Source organism: Hippocampus bargibanti, linkage group LG13, assembly GCF_051943395.1.
Source record: "Hippocampus bargibanti isolate YZ-2025 linkage group LG13, ASM5194339v1, whole genome shotgun sequence".
Taxonomy (NCBI): domain Eukaryota; kingdom Metazoa; phylum Chordata; class Actinopteri; order Syngnathiformes; family Syngnathidae; genus Hippocampus; species Hippocampus bargibanti.
This window is the reverse complement of record NC_142746.1, coordinates 9,336,384-9,351,853: the sequence shown is the minus strand read 5'-3', so window position 1 is coordinate 9,351,853 and position 15,470 is coordinate 9,336,384. Positions and strand designations below refer to the sequence as shown.

The window sequence follows — 15,470 nt, the reverse complement described above, 5'->3', positions numbered from 1 at the left end:
TCGGCGGAGGAGACTCTGTACTGTTTGATAGTCAATGGCAGGGTATACAGAGAGAAATAACTACCCGTGCTCACACTCCCACCTCGGGAAATTTTTGAGTGCCTGAAAAAGACGCTCCCCACCTTACAAACGAGATATGTTCCGAGCGGTCGTTCATCAGGTGAATTTGTTCGTAAGTTGCTTCAGTGCTATATTTTGTATGCAATGTATGTTTAAATCAAACACTGAACGAGGAAGTATAAAACACAGACGCTCTAACAGTCGTAAAATAAACTCATACCTACTGCAGTACGACAACATATATCCTATAGAGTCTCCAGTAAGCCATTACTGAAGCTTCTGGCACGTAATTACTGAATTACGTGCCAGCAGCCATTACTTTTTGTTATGCATCACGTCCTCCTGGAGTGTCAACTGGGAAGAGGGATTTTCTCCCCGCCCTTATACTCACCACAGCCAATCGTAAGTGAGCACGGCACCTCCTCCTCAGAGCGTCAACTGGAAAAAGGGATTTCCTCCCCGCCCACATACTCTATGGAGCCAATCGTAAGCGAGCTCAGCCGATCGGGGCCTGAAGTCGTTGGCAATACTTCAGCATAGTCTGTCACGTAAACATCCCCAGCCCTTGAAACGTCATATATGAAGCAGAGTACGCAGCCAATCGCAATCACAAAAAGGTGCGCAATACGAAATTGAACTTACAGCATCATTGCCCGAACATTTTTCGACATACTGCACCTGCAAAAAAATCTGTATGTACCGTTATTCATAACTCGAATGTTCATAAATTAGGGAGCATCTGTATATATTTTTGGAATGTGGGAAGGAACCGGGATGCCCGGAAAAAGTCCCACACAAGGCGACCAGTCGGAATTGAACCCTACAGCTCTGTACTTTGAGGTTGAGGTGCTCACTAAACATTTGGGCTACCCACAGGTGAGCATAATGACTTGAGATTGAATGGGCATTTGAAGATCTGCTAGCATGTCATAATGGCACCACTGAATCGCACTCAAAGCATTCTTTTCGTTTTAGATAGATATGAATTGCTCATTCTTGATGATGTAGTTTTAAATGTTCAAAATTCCACCCCAAAAAATGATTCACAAGACATTTTGGAGTAAAAAATATATTTTCATGGTAACACAGTTTACATTGGAGTAAAAGCATTACAAAAATATGACTATGTGCTTTGAAAATAAACTCATTTCAACAGGTCTATAAATAAAGATTTAAGAGTGCGCAACATGCAGGAGGTCAAAAGTCATCTCGGTGATGTCAAATGCTAGGTGAGTATGGGTTGGATTGGCCAACATCTCCAAGCTTCCTGATTGGCCACGGGCTCGTTTGAGCGCCTCCCGCGTGGATACGATGAGGTGGGAACGCTGCTCATCCGAGGTGGTATCGCCCCAACGGTGAGGCGGGAAAGACGACGAGTGCAGCAGGAAGGATGCCGACCACTGGAACGCCTTGACGAACTCCTGTTTCACCTGCACCTCATCTCGCTGCGCGCATACAAAAACATGCACATACAGACACATAGTAAGATGCCCAGATGCACAAATAATGACACACGCACACACACACAACACACAAACAAACGTTTTCAGTCTGTAGCTGAGCTCCCTCTGTCAGTGAAAACAAGTACTACGCACCCTCTGGGATCTCTTCATGTTGTTTTCTGCATCCATCCAGGCACTCTAATTTTTTTTAAATAAAAGACAAACGCAGGCTTTAACACTTCTGCTCTAATTTTCAACATTTTCAAACTAATCATGAAATGGCGAGTGTGTGCTTTCTCAATGTACGCACTCGGAGGGCATCCAGCAGGTCAGGCTGGTCCATGAGGATCGGGAAGATGGCAAGCACAGGACTGAATATCAAATCTGAACAAAACGAAGTCGAGGAGTGATATGTATGATACGTATATATACGTATGGGGAAACAAAGGTTGTGTGTGTGTGTGTGTGTGTGTGTGTGTGTGTGTGTGTGTGTGTGTGTGTGTGTGTGTGTGTGTGTGTGTGTGTGTGTGTGTGTGTGTGTGTGTGTGTGTGTGTGTGTGTGTGTGTGTGTGCGTGTATGTTACCCGCGTTCTGCATAGTGGGCCGGTCCACCAGCAGCGCATCAGCCATCAGCTGTCTGTACATGGCCAACAAGGGGACACAGTTCAGACAGTGCAGCAGTGTGTCGGGGAGGAGGCTGTCGAGGAAAATGAAAATGTGTTTTTATTTTTAACACACAAACACGCACGCACACGTATACACATACGCACACTTTTTTTTTTTACCTGAGTTGTGTCTTGATGCGACCGTTGGGCGTCCTGAACTTGACGATGAGTTTGGACTGCCGTCGCGCTTTGAGCATCTGCTGGAATACGCCAGCGGCAGCTGAAATGAGGAGAGACGTTCATTGCCAAAGCCTTTTTTTTGGTCATATTTACTCATTCACTGCCAGAAATGTGCAAAAATGTGTCCACTGCAGTATCAGGGTTTTTGCCATTTTCACTCCAATTGCAGGACCCACAGAATATTGAGTTTTAGGACTACATAAACATTTAATGGAGTGTAAGAAACCTTACAAAGGTTCTGGAGGTATCTGAGCTTGAAATGAGGGCGGCTGTACAAAAGGCAAATGCTGACCCCTCATGGAAGGGTAAAAACAATGCCAGAGGTCTGATCAGCGCTTTATCTGCCCCCCCCCCCAAGAAAAAACAAAACCCGAAAACAAATTCGGAATGGAAGTGAATGAGTTAATTAAAATTTGTGTGTGGCTCTCACATGATCGAGCTAGCGACCCCTCCTTTTCGACGTCCTTCTCATAAGGAGTGCCGCCATTCACCGAGATCTCATATGTCCTACAGTGCAAGAGGACAGAAAGAATCCAGTCATGCTTTTGGAAGCAGATGTCATCAATTTATTTGGTTGGGCTTCAGACTACGAATACCCAATGTGTCGACGTGTTATACTTTTCTTTTGTACAAACTATGAAGATCATATTTGAGTACCGTATTTTCCGGTGTATAAGGCGCACCCAAAAGCCTTGATTTTCTTTAAAAGATCACCCTGTGTCTTATATGTGAAGGCATATTGAGCCACAACGGGTCTCGCAACTACTGTCAGCAGCCACCGACTCAATTTCCCTCTGTACAAGAAGTTGTGCGTAATCCCAGCCTCTACTGTAGCGCCTTATAATGTGGTGTGCTTTATATTTGGAAAACTTTTGTATATTTATATATCATATTTAGAAAACTTTTTTCATTCATTGAAGTGTGCACCTTATACTCCAGTACACCTAATATATGGAAAAAGTTTGAAAGGACACCATTCATTGGGGGTGCGCATTGTACTCCGATGCGCCTTATACACCAAAAAATACAGTACAGTCTATTTTCTTTTTTTGAGTCCAAATTAAACAAGGTAACGGTACTCATAAAGGCTGCCAATACCAGACACCCAAACAAGAGGAGTGTAACATTGCATAAGTCTTCCTTGCCAGTAGGTGGCGCCACAAAGCTTCGGTTTGACACTAGTGAATCCTAATGTGCACCAGAAAGACAAGAACATTCTTTTTTTTCTTCATAATTTTGTGCATTGTTTTATGGATCATAAGTACTTTTGGTGGCGGTACATGGTAACCTTGAGCACTCAGTGGTGGATACACATATTGGTATAAGTCTGAAAAAGAATGGTTTTGAACAGCCCTAGTTTTGAGTCATTTTGGTAGGGAGGAAATGCCATTTTCTTGTTCCCAATGCACAATTCGAGCCCTGGAAAATGCACTGCAAATAAATTTGGTGAAGTTAGAGTGTTACGTTACCTGTTTGGAAGCTGATTTCCATAGGCGTCATTCAGTTTGAGGAAAGCCCAACCGCAGCTCAGGTCTCCCCGCTCGCCTGTCGACTAGAATACAACAACAAAAAACACGTTTCAAAAACCTTCTTGGCTCAATTCCGTCAATTCACACTTTTGTGTTTTTATTATTACGTTGCGGATGAAGGTGACGCCGAGCTCAAAGAGGATTCCGAGATCGGGGCTGTCGGAGTTGCAGCGTAGGAAGCAATCTCCGTCCAGCAGGGAAGGGAGGACGCCAGTTGTCTGGAAAAAAACATATGACACGTGTCAGTCTTAATGGGTAGACTTCTGCATCAATGGGAAACAGGGTTGGGGGGGGGGGTTTAATCGGATCTGCCATGGCACACTCATACCCACGGGGAGAAGCGCCAGGTCTTAGGGTTCTTGCGGTTGTAGCTGGCCCTCACAGTGTGAATGTTACTCAGCACCTGAAGTGGAATAAAGGCAGCGTTTTTTGTTCTGTTCAATGTTTCATGACCGTATTAACTCATTCACCGCCAGACGTGCAAAAATGTGTCCATTCCAGTGCCAGCGTTTTTGTCATTGTCACTCAAATTCCGGAACCCACAAAATGTTGAGTTTTAGGACTACAGAAACATTCCAGGCAGCGTGAGAAACCGTAAAGGACAACCGACGTCTCCGGACAAGTTGTGTCCATAATTTGTAAAATCGCTTCTAATGACTTCTACTGAGCGTATTTTACAAAGATTCCACCGCATACAGCTATATTTTACGTTTTAAGACTCACACTGAATATTCAGGAAGTCTTGTTTTTGAGTTGGTGACGAGTCCTGACGTCACGTCACGGAAGGAACGCCCCTGACCAAGAAAGGTTTTCAACTGGATAGTAATCGGAAGCGTGTGACCACTTTAAACCAAAATGAGCGATCCATGATATGTATTTGTGAGTTGAATCATGACAAAAATAAATACAATCCAGATTGTGGATGAAATATTGTCAACATACCCGAGTGCCATCAAATGCGCAGAGGCGAATGTGTCTGCTGAGGACCTGGACGCCAACGCCAGGCGTGGGGATCCTTTTGCAGCTCCAAAGGGTGAAACAAACACATGTCCGTGAGAGTCGTGGGCGCACCTACGTGGTGGGTGGAAGTGTGACGAGGCATTCTGTGATCTCATAGAAATATTATATGTCAAAAAAAAAAAATTCTCCTTACCTTGCCAGTGTCGGGTTCCAAAAAGAGGTCGCTGAAGGAGAGTTGTGATTGGCTGAGCTCCGGCTGCATGAAATGGCTTCCTCTGTATTTGGCGCCTGAAACGCAATATGCCATTAACTCATTCACTGCCAGACGTGCAAAAATGTGTCCACTCCAGTGCCAGGATTTTTGTCACTGTCAAATTACATTTAATGCAGCGTAAGAAACATTAGACTCTTTTTGTTCATCAACAAAAACGAGTTAATTCCGAAATTATATGGGTCTGAAGTTACAGGTAAAATCCAGGTTACGACCGGGTTCCGTTCTGACAAAACGGTCGTAAGTCGAAATGCATTCAATATGGCCGACGCGAGGTTTATACCACAGAATAGTATACGATGTCAATCTGTTGTTTTTAAAGAACGTTTTTTTATTGAATACTATTATACACCAAACTGCTTACAGTTCAATTATAAATCTCATAACTTTTAGTGTCATTTTTATCATTTTATACTTCGTATTATCGATTTTTATTACTGTGTCGTTCTGCTGACTCAAATTACGCATGGCTTCCCATGCATGTGCGCTGTAGAAAAATCGCTCTGCTAACGGAGAAGCCAGAAGAGGTCGCCCAACACACACGCTCGGACTCAGGCGGACGCCGAAGGAAAAAAACTCTCAAAGAGGCGGTGGCGGCGTAGGCCCGACACAGCGTTCTTGTCACGCCGATCCCGAGCGCCGACGCCCACCCGCCTCGGCGTCGCGACACCATCACGTGCTAGCTGGCCAAAATTGTCGTACGCGTTTGTGAAGAAAGTTATTTTGTATCCTCATTTTGTGCAATACTGTAATATTTTGTTAAGATAAATGAGGCATGCTGAATGTTGAGCGGATCTGGCAACGCAGCCACAACGCTACGTATGGTCCTTTGACAGCTATAAAAAATAGTTCTTATACAATGCTGAGAGAAGCGGTTGCTCTCTGTGCTCAGGCAAATAATTATCCTACTTTTTCAATCTAAACAAGAAGGACCATCTCGAGTGTTTTATTCTACCAAATGCATCGCAAACACGCTGCATATTTCAACAGCGTTGCCGGGCTGCCACCATAGCGACCCCAGCCGTAGAATTTAAAAAAAAAAAAGATCTGGCGGTCGTGGTCGTAACTCACACCGGTCGTAAATCGGATGTTACCTGTATATGAGCTTGAAATAAGGGCGGCTATCCAAAATACAATGCATTACAAACAAATTGGTTTATATAGGGCTTTAACAACAGCTGAAGCTGGAACAAAGCGCTAACACAGAAAAAAAGGAAATCTGCCCCCTTATGGAGAGGAAAAATCATTGCCAGGGGCCATAGCCAGCGCTTTATCGGCACCCATACAAGAAATAACAAAATCAGAAAAAATTCATGATTGGCGCTCTACGTCATATTTTCAGCTCCCGAATAAATTCATGAATGGGAGTCAGTGAGTTAATATGCATCTAATGAACTAATCCTAAAGAAATAATCCATCCAATCGATGTTTAACCAGCTGCTAAAAAGTACAACTTTTTAACATTCCTTAGTCACTCAGAGTTGTTCGCGGTGCCTTTAGCTGTCCTGCTTAGGACTGCAGTAAGATGAAACCGACCTTCGTCCACTAGCAGTTTACTGAGAGTGGACGGTCTAAACCCGGAAGGGATGGCGCCCAATGCAGAGAGGACGTCTGTCGCGTCAATCTGTCACACAAACATCGATGATGTGGAAACCAAAGCAGATATTCTGCATCTGTTTTCTATTAGAGAACATGATCTCGTACCTGGGTTAGCACTTTTCTGAAAGTGGACCAGTTGGTAGGAGGAGTGTGGCTACGGAAGAATAAATTGGTTTCAGTGAATGAATAAATGACGGTTTGAGAAAACAAATTTAGAATCCAACCTCTCATTCTCTCCCTCTTCGTTCTCCTGCTGGTCGGAATCCTCCTGCTCCTCTTCAGCCTCGTCAGACTCTTCATCCTCTTCCTCCTTGCGTTCGTCGACGAGGACAGAAGCAATCTGTGAAAAGGAAAAGTGTTGCTGTGATGAACCCTGACCGAGTCTCTTGGAGCGAGGCTTCATATTTTGAATGGTGTGTGCGGACCTTCAGGTATGTTCTTGGTACCACTCCTTTGTCGCCATTGGAATTCTCAGCTAGCCACCAGCCGTCGCTTGTCTTCTTGATGATTTTCAACGTGTCGCCCTTCTGTAACAACAGAGAATCAGTATTGTTCAAATTGTATTTTGCTAGTTTTTCTGGAGATTATGGAATTTACTAGTCTTCTGCTTTTCCTTTCGCCTTTTCCCCTCAGGGGTCGCCATAGTGAATCAATGTCCTCAATCTATCCCGGTTTGGTGCATCCTCTTCTCTCACACCAGCTACCTTCATGTCCTCTTTGACCACATCCATAAACCTCCTCTTCGGTCTTCCTCTCGGTCTCCTGCCTGGCAGTTCAAGGCTCAGCATTCTTCTCCCGATATAGTCACTGTCTCTCCTCTGGACCTGTCCAAACCATCTCAGTCTGGCCTCTCTGACTTTCACTCCAATGCCTCTAAAATGAGTTGTCCCTCTAATGTACTCATTCCTGATCCTATCCAACCTGGTCACTCCCAAAGAAAACCTCAACATCTTCAGCTCTGCTTCCTGTCTTTTCTTCAGCGGCACTGTCTCCAGTCCAAACATGGCTGGTCTCACCACTGTTTTATACACTTTTCCTTTCATCCTAGCTGAAACCCTTCTGAAGGAAGAAATTTTTATTGGTGTCCTGACCTGACCCATATGGTTATACAATTTGTTTGCCACTTTCTGTATTTCTCTCACACTGATCATGAACACCTGGTACCACTTGTTTTATCGCTTGTTCCACACTTATCTATGTTTTGTATTTTCCTGCATGAACTGCTCATTTTTTCATACGCCCGACAATGTATCATACACAACATGTTTTTCTGGAGCACCTGGTCTCAAGGCTGAGGAAGGGGGGAGAAATGACTCATCTCTAGCGAAGACAAACTGGCCACTTGTTTCCGCGTGAGTTGGGTCTATAAGATGGGGGTTCCTCAATATCGGTTAGAGTCTGCTGTGAACTGTGCACGAGTGTCCAGCTTTGGGTTTTCCAGTCCAGATTACTCTACCGGGGTGTTTTTGCCGGCTCTCCGCCCTCTGTCAACGGTAAGGTATACTATTCTGGATCTTAACCGTGATGTTGCAGTCTTTACGTGGGGGCATAGAGGTGACAGTTTGTGTCTAGCATAATTACTCATGATCGGGAAATGCTGTAAATTGCTGTGTGTTTTATTAATAAATACATATCTATCTATATATATATATATATATATATATATATATATATATATATATATATATATATATATATATATATATACACTATATATATATATATATATATATATATATATATATATATATATATATATATATATATATATATATATATATATATATATATACAGTCGTTTGTGGTGATTTCTCTGCTGCGATCTCTCTGAACCTGTAACAAGGTAATTTTTCATAAAACACCTTCTATCACGCATCACACCTGACATTTTTCTCATGGTTTTTTTTTTCTCAACATCATGGTCCAAGGAGATTCTTGTCTAACGTCATCAGTCAGCCTGTCCATCACCATAGCAAACAAGAAGGGGCTCAGAGCTGACCCCAGGTGGAGTCCCACCTCCACCTTGAATTCCTCAGCCACACCAACAGCACACCTCACAACTGTCTTACAGTCATGATACATGTCTTGCACCGCTCTGACATACTTTTCCGTCACTCCAGACTTCCTCATGCAATGCCACAGCTCTTCTCTGGGCACCCTGTCATACGCTTTCTCCAGATCTACAAAGACACAATGCAATTCCTTCTGCCCTTCTCTGTACTTCTCTATCAGCATTCTTAAAGCAAACACTGCATCTGTCGTACTCTTTTTTGGCATGAAGCCATACTGCTGCTCACAAATGATCACTTCTGCTCTTAGTCTAGCTTCAACTACTCTTTCCCAGAGTTTCATTGAATGGTTTATTCCTCTGTAGTTAGTACAACTCTGCACATCTCCTTTGTTCTTAAAAATGGGCACGAGTACACTTTGTCTCCATTCTTCAGGCATCTGTTAACCATCACACTTACATCACATTATGGAATGTACTGGTAATCGTCATAAACACTAATTGTATCTATTTTATATTTGTTATTGAGCTGTTTAACAAAATACTTTTTGACTCAAGTACCTGTGTATTTTTTTCTCCCCACTGTCTTTGTCTGTTGTATTTTTATGTGGTAATTATCGTAATGCAATTGTTCTAGAATCTAGACTCTAGTGTGTCAAAATCTGTATCTCTATTTTTCTTTGTTTTGTTTTATCAGCATGTTTCCAGCATGTTTTCTCTATTCTATGTTTCTAATAACTTAATAACAGTGTACTCTGAAATGTTTTATTTAAAGTAATATCCTTTTTATTCACATTTTTGTGAACTGTTATGCAATACAGTATTTGTATAGTATTTTGTAATATTGGATACAATATTCCTGCTGTTTTTTTCATACATTTACAAAATGCATTCACGATTTTTATGCATTACCAATTCGTGCAGTTTTTTTATTTTTTATATTTTTCTGCTTTGCTGCTGTGAAATGTAAAATTCTCCAGCGTGAAAATAATAAAGGCTAATCTAATCTAATCTAATCTCTCACATTATTATATAGTGGTAATTTTTGTCTTTTACAATGTGTTTGCCAAAGGTTTTTTTGCATCACGACACTCAAGAAATTTCTCCCAAAATACATCTTAATACCACTTTTAGGGCTTCTGAGTTTCCACTGTGACTAAATATAAAGAAAAAACATGATATAATGTACTCTACACTTTATTAAAAACCCTGTAGGAAATAGAAAGTAAGAGTTTGAAAACATTGCTTTAGGTTAAAAAATAAATGTATCAATGACCACTATAAAAGATGAAATGAATAAATTCCAAATCACTTTAGGTATGTACTGTAGCAGTTTGAAACCTGTTTCAAACCCCAATATAAACACATCACATTACCTGAACAGTAAGATCTCCTTCCTGGTCGGCTTTGAAATCACTGAGCACCATGTAGATACTAGGCTCCGATTGCGGGGGTACAGTAGATGCTTGACCCTCGTCTTTGGGGCTGTCGACCATATCTGCAGTGTCTTCATCGCTGTCGTCCTCATCACTGTCTTCCGCTTCATCCTCGACATCTTCCTTCTGGGCATCTCTGTGGAAGAAAATGTGGGTCATTTTATCAACTTTCTGAGATGGAGTGAGTAAAGCTACAGACCCTGTTAGTGGCTCCGTGCTTGGTCCCGGTGGTGAGAGCCGCATTGAGACTTTGTTCAGCTGCTCCAGGACGTTATGCAGTCGTCCTTGTTCCTCGAGTTTCCTCTGGTCGTAGTTGCCCACAGGAGAAATCTCATCGGCCTATAACGTCCACCGATTGTTGCCTTTTAATGTCCCATGACAAAGCAACATTCGTGTACATCATAAAAATTGGCACCTTGGTCAGTTTTGTCAGATTCTTCAGTGCTTTTTCTGCAGATATCTGAAGTTCTTGGCATCTGTTTAAGATATGACACTTATAGACACACACATGGTAAAAATAAAAATTTAAAGTGTTAATGGTCTTGTAAAGTAGGGTAGTTCACCTCCGAAAGGACTCTTCTTTGGTTTCCACTTCTGCCTGAACATCTTTCAACAGACTCTCCAGCTAGGAGCAAAGAATACATACGAATCGTTCATACATATGAAAAAAATGTGTCATTTGAATAATAGTAAGACAAATATATGTAACACTTAGCTTTTAACTGTTAATTTGTTGTATTTCTGCCACATTATCATTCGAAGTGTTTAGTAGCTCAAGCTAGCTTGTTTCAGATATGTTTGGAGACAACACCCTCGACTTTTAACGTCATTAAAGTGAGTGCTATCTATGACAAACCTGCACCCTCATGTCGTCCACCTCTCTGTGGACCTGCTGTAGCGGCCCTCTTCCCTTGGACGGCATTTGATCACCCCTCTAAGCCATTATGGTTTCAATTTCTAGGGGCGAACTCGCCGAGAAAACGACGGGGCTAACCAGCTGGGAGGAGACGCCGCGCGCGCATTGGTCCGCCGGTCGCTGAGCAGCTGGGGTCGACTTCCGGTAAAATATCCCCGCCTTCAAACAAAATTGTATTTGTTTCGCGTTTACATAATGGCTCGTTGTCAATTTTCAAACGTCCTGAACATAACATAATTCACTGAAATACAAGTTAAAATAATTGTAATCCAATATACAGGTATTCGTTTTCTGCTTCTTATGTAGTAATTATGTGCAATGCCTCTTGGGTGCCTATAACTCCCTTGAGTCTCGAAGGATTTCGGCCAACAATTTGACGATTATTGTTTGTTTCGACGGTCGCGCAGCAACCGAGTTGCCTTTCCGGGTTAACTGTTCGCCCAAACGTAATAAGCCTCTAACATTCGGGGGTCTATTCACATATAATAAACAAAATAATCATTTTAAATCATTCCACATGGTGTAGTACTGCTCAGTAATTATCACATTTGAGAACACTTTGCACCGTGATCTAGTTTTAGTATGTAACTATTTAAATCCCCACGATTTTTCTAGACATCGAATGCAACAAACACGCTCAACAAGCTTATGTTGAGCACTATGTCATTCGAGTGTCATGGCTGCCCCCGTGGCCCTGGTTCAAGGTGCCAGTCGGGGACTGGGTTTGCAGTTTTGCAAATATATTTTAAAAGAAAAACTCCCGGCAACTGTCATAGCGACGTGTCGGAACCCAGAAGGGGCCACGGAGCTGCAGGGGCTGATCGGACAACACCCCGACCGTATGACGGTACTTCAGCTCGACGTGAATCGTGAGGAGGACATCCGGAAGGCAGCCGCGCGGGTGAAGGACAGGTTCGGGCGACTTGATTTGATGGTCAACTCGTCGGCTTTGCTTCACCCCTCCGGGAAAGGAGAGACCAGCCTGAGAGATGTTTCTGCACATGTATGGAATTGATTTGAGCATGTAAACAGTAGCGCCAAACTCTACGTATTTACCCCAACGCTGTTTTTGCACCATTATAAACCATTCTTAACACAAATGCGTATTTCTTGATCATTGTTTTTATGTTTCTCGTCAAAATCAGCATCTTGGTTTTAATGTTGATTTTGTTCGCCCTTCAGAAAGGGTCTCGCATTTAGCTCCATCATCCATTAACAGAAATACTGTTTCTAATATGGCATTCTCCATAATTTGACCATTTTGTGTTTGGGAGCCTTTTACTGAGCGAGTTGCTTGTTCTGTAGCCACAAAGGGACATAAGTCTTCTTGGGCCAGTCAGAGGGTTGTGTCAGGAAGGGCAAACATGCGGATCAAACCTCTAAAGATGGAGGGCACTGATTTGCTGTGGGACCCCTTGAAGGGAAAAGCCAAAAGGAAAAGAAGAAGATAATCGTCACATCTACTCTGCAAATAGCGTCATTTATTCTGTGTACCAACGTGCAGCATAACTTCATTGACAAATATCTAACGTTGCATCTGAGGTATGTCACATGGTCTGGCTGGATTAATCCTTATTTTCTCAACACTGTATTTGCTGTATGTAGGTCATCAGTTTTTATTAAAATTGTCCTCATTAGTTCCTCTGCCAAACTTCCATTTCCAAAAATGCCCTTTCCTCAAACCATCTTTGTGACATTTTGTATTGAATGAATACTGTATTGATTTGCAATCAGTATAAACGAACTTTGCATTGCGATCATATTTGTCTTTTTTCTTTTTGCATTCAGGGCATAATTGCCACATTGACCACCAATACGGTGGGTCCGTTGGTGATGGCCAAGTACTTTGCACCCCTCCTGCAGAAGGGCAATGGCGGCTTCGGTCGACAGCCGACAGACAAGGCCAAGCAGCACAGCGGCATCATCATCAACGTCACAGCCAAAGTTGGCTCCATTGGCGACAATGGTAATGTTTTAAACCATTTTATGTGATATAAATGTGTAATCCAATACCAATAGTCATTTCCCTACTCATTTCACTTTTGTTCCCCGCATATTCAAAGCTTGATTGCGTTTGATTGCACTTCATGTATATTGTTTACAATGAAGGTCTTGGAGGCTGGTACAGCTACAGAATGTCTAAAGCGGCACTGAACATGGCCACAAGAAATATTTCCATCGAGCTGGGCCGCAGTGGACCCAAGGTAATTTATTCTCGCTTGCATTTACATCAGTAAAATAACAATAGACGACCAGATGATTCGTTCATGTTTTTATTTTTCTCTCACCAGGTACTTTGTGTTTCCTTGCATCCAGGAACAGTAGACACAGATTTGTCAAGACCGTATCACAGGAACGTACCCGAGGGAAGACTGTTCAGCACAGAACGCTCTGTGGAGTACCTGATGCGCATTGTCGAAGCGCTGGATGTGGAAAAGACGGGTAAAGCATACAGTTGGGATGGGACTCAACTGCCTTGGTAGCAAAACAAATGGAGAAATGTTTATCAGAATCAGAATCAGGACATTTCACGTTTTAATCCAACAAACGGTGTAATGGCATTCTAATGTACTTTATGTATACTGTAAAGTTGTTCTCTTATGTTTTTTTAATCCCTTGGCAGAATACGGGAAATAGTGAAGATTATCTGGAAAGTATGACTTGCTCGTCATTCACTGCCAGACGTGCAAAAATGTGTCCACTCCAGTGCCAGGGTTTTTGTCATTGTCATTCGAATTCCAGGACCCACAGAATATTGAGTTTTTGAAATACAGAAACATTCAGTACTGCGTTAGAAACCTGAGACTCTCTTCTTGTATCAGAAAAAAAGAGTTCTTCTTTTCCTTTCGGCTTTTCCCTTCAAGGGGTCGCCACAGCGAATCAGTAACCTCCATCTTCAGAGGTATGATACGCATGTTTGTTTTGGCCAAGCTTTTACGTCGGATGCCCTTCCTGACACAACCCTCTGTATTTATCCGGGCTTGGGACCGGCACAAGAAGATTTATGTCCCTTTGTGGCTACAGACAAAATGGTCATCAGCACAGCAACAATCAAAAAAGCAAAACTATACTCACCATTTGATGACAATGCTCTGATCTTACAATGAAATGGGCATGTCTTTCCCTATATTACATCACAAACAGGACTACAAAGTCTACGTTTACAGCTCATTGATTTATGTATGTATGTGGAACTGTCGCGGCTTGGATTTGAAGCGCACTTAAGTGGGACAGGAGGTGCGAGACAATCTTTTTTTCGTCAATGGATGCTACAACTTCGTGTTTGCTTTCAAAACTTAGCTTGTAGCAGACATGCACATTTCACTTTGACGTCGCTGATCCACTGGTGAAAAGGACGCTTTGATCCTCTCATCTAGCTTCATAAAACAAAGAGGGTGCAGAAAGTGCTTAAAATTGACGTGACATTATTTGCTATTTAGTGTTTTTGTTGTTTTGACTTCAAGATGGCGCAGGAAGAGGTCCTGCATTTTGTTTTTCGACTTCTTCCTTTCCATTTCTCTTACTTTCATCACTTTGCTGCTGTGAAATGTAAATTTCTCCACTGCGAGACTAATAAAGGCAAATCCAATCCAATTGCGCATCCCGATACAGTATACTGTAGTCAAGCCTGTCTTATGTGTGTCTTACTTCAACTTAACACCTAATGGTGAAAATGTGCCTTGTTGAAAACCGGCTGCCATTCAAGATTGCATAACTACAAAAGTGCAAGCAAAAACAAAACAATCAGAATCATCTTTATTGCCAAGTATGTGGAACACACAAGGAATTTGTTTCTGGTAGAACACACTGCACAAGTATCATCAGTATCATCATACAGTTCCATTTGGGCTACTGTTCAGAGTTAATGGCTTGGGGGAAGAAGCTGTTTAAATGTCTGCTGGATTTGGTGAGCACGGATCGGTAGCGCCTGCCTGAGGGGAGTAGCTGGAAAAGGTGGCTCAATAACGGCCCAAAAATGGCTCATATTCACATAATTCCTTAACAGATAGTTATTTTTACTCAATAGAATTAGAGGGACCAAAAATGAATGATCATTGTTTTTGTTGTGTCTTTTAACGCTGCAAAAGCTACGCTCAGGTCACTTGTCTTTTTTTGTAGACCTGTGCACCTTTTCTGCATTTTGCTTGGCATTCTTGCATTGAGCCGACCGATGTCTAATTTTGCCTGGCATACGAGAACAGCAAAATTTCGCGAGTGCGTGTTGACAGGCGGATTTGTGCACATCATTCGGGTGCTAAATCTGTTCTCTTTGTCTTCTCTAGAGAATATCAACATACCACATGATTGATTGTTTAGTAACTAAAGAAAAACGAAAATGTTTTATGTATGAACAAATTCTTTGACTTGAAGATAACGCATCGTAAAGGACTTTAAAGTTCTGTT

The 15,470-nt window shown here is 42.3% G+C and overlaps 2 protein-coding genes across 4 annotated transcripts; one reads left to right on the top strand and one right to left on the bottom strand.

Moving 5' to 3' along the window:
- Nucleotides 1–1,119: 1,119 nt before the first annotated feature.
- nphp1 (nephronophthisis 1) lies at nucleotides 1,120–11,174 on the bottom strand. 2 transcript variants are annotated; one of them, XM_089012079.1, is made up of 20 exons: nucleotides 11,007–11,173; nucleotides 10,714–10,775; nucleotides 10,566–10,626; nucleotides 10,350–10,489; nucleotides 10,091–10,286; nucleotides 7,132–7,233; nucleotides 6,931–7,046; nucleotides 6,812–6,860; nucleotides 6,644–6,731; nucleotides 5,030–5,124; nucleotides 4,819–4,947; nucleotides 4,205–4,279; nucleotides 3,984–4,094; nucleotides 3,817–3,899; nucleotides 2,778–2,854; nucleotides 2,288–2,387; nucleotides 2,087–2,199; nucleotides 1,813–1,886; nucleotides 1,656–1,700; nucleotides 1,120–1,505 (listed from the first exon to the last, which is right to left on the bottom strand). In XM_089012079.1, exons 1-20 carry the CDS (start codon nucleotides 11,070–11,072, stop codon nucleotides 1,233–1,235), a joined length of 2,055 nt encoding a protein of 684 aa, XP_088868205.1. In that variant the 5' UTR covers nucleotides 11,073–11,173; the 3' UTR covers nucleotides 1,120–1,232. The 2 variants fall into 2 exon arrangements, with proteins under 2 accessions (XP_088868205.1, XP_088868204.1); XM_089012078.1 differs by having other exon boundaries at nucleotides 10,091–10,489; nucleotides 11,007–11,174.
- Nucleotides 7,581–14,713, top strand: LOC148889253 (uncharacterized). 2 transcript variants are annotated; one of them, XM_089012095.1, is made up of 5 exons: nucleotides 7,581–8,199; nucleotides 11,112–11,210; nucleotides 12,855–13,032; nucleotides 13,176–13,270; nucleotides 13,358–14,713. In XM_089012095.1, exons 1-5 carry the CDS (start codon nucleotides 8,077–8,079, stop codon nucleotides 13,547–13,549), a joined length of 687 nt encoding a protein of 228 aa, XP_088868221.1. In that variant the 5' UTR covers nucleotides 7,581–8,076; the 3' UTR covers nucleotides 13,550–14,713. The 2 variants fall into 2 exon arrangements, with proteins under 2 accessions (XP_088868221.1, XP_088868220.1); XM_089012094.1 differs by lacking the exons at nucleotides 7,581–8,199; nucleotides 11,112–11,210 and adding an exon at nucleotides 11,720–12,069.
- Nucleotides 14,714–15,470: the final 757 nt, after the last annotated feature.

Coding starts and splice junctions, on each gene's coding strand:
- nphp1 (XM_089012078.1), bottom strand. CDS start 11,072: ATGCCGTCCAAGGGAAGAGGGCCGCTACAGCAGGTCCACAGAGAGGTG. Junction 7,234..10,090: donor AAGGAGATCTTACTGTTCAG/GTAATGTGATGT, acceptor CTGTTGTTACAG/AAGGGCGACACGTTGAAAAT. Junction 4,948..5,029: donor TGGAACCCGACACTGGCAAG/GTAAGGAGAATT, acceptor CCCACCACGTAG/GTGCGCCCACGACTCTCACG.
- LOC148889253 (XM_089012094.1), top strand. CDS start 11,743: ATGGCTGCCCCCGTGGCCCTGGTTCAAGGTGCCAGTCGGGGACTGGGT. Junction 12,070..12,854: donor TGAGAGATGTTTCTGCACAT/GTATGGAATTGA, acceptor TTTTGCATTCAG/GGCATAATTGCCACATTGAC. Junction 13,271..13,357: donor TGGGCCGCAGTGGACCCAAG/GTAATTTATTCT, acceptor TTCTCTCACCAG/GTACTTTGTGTTTCCTTGCA.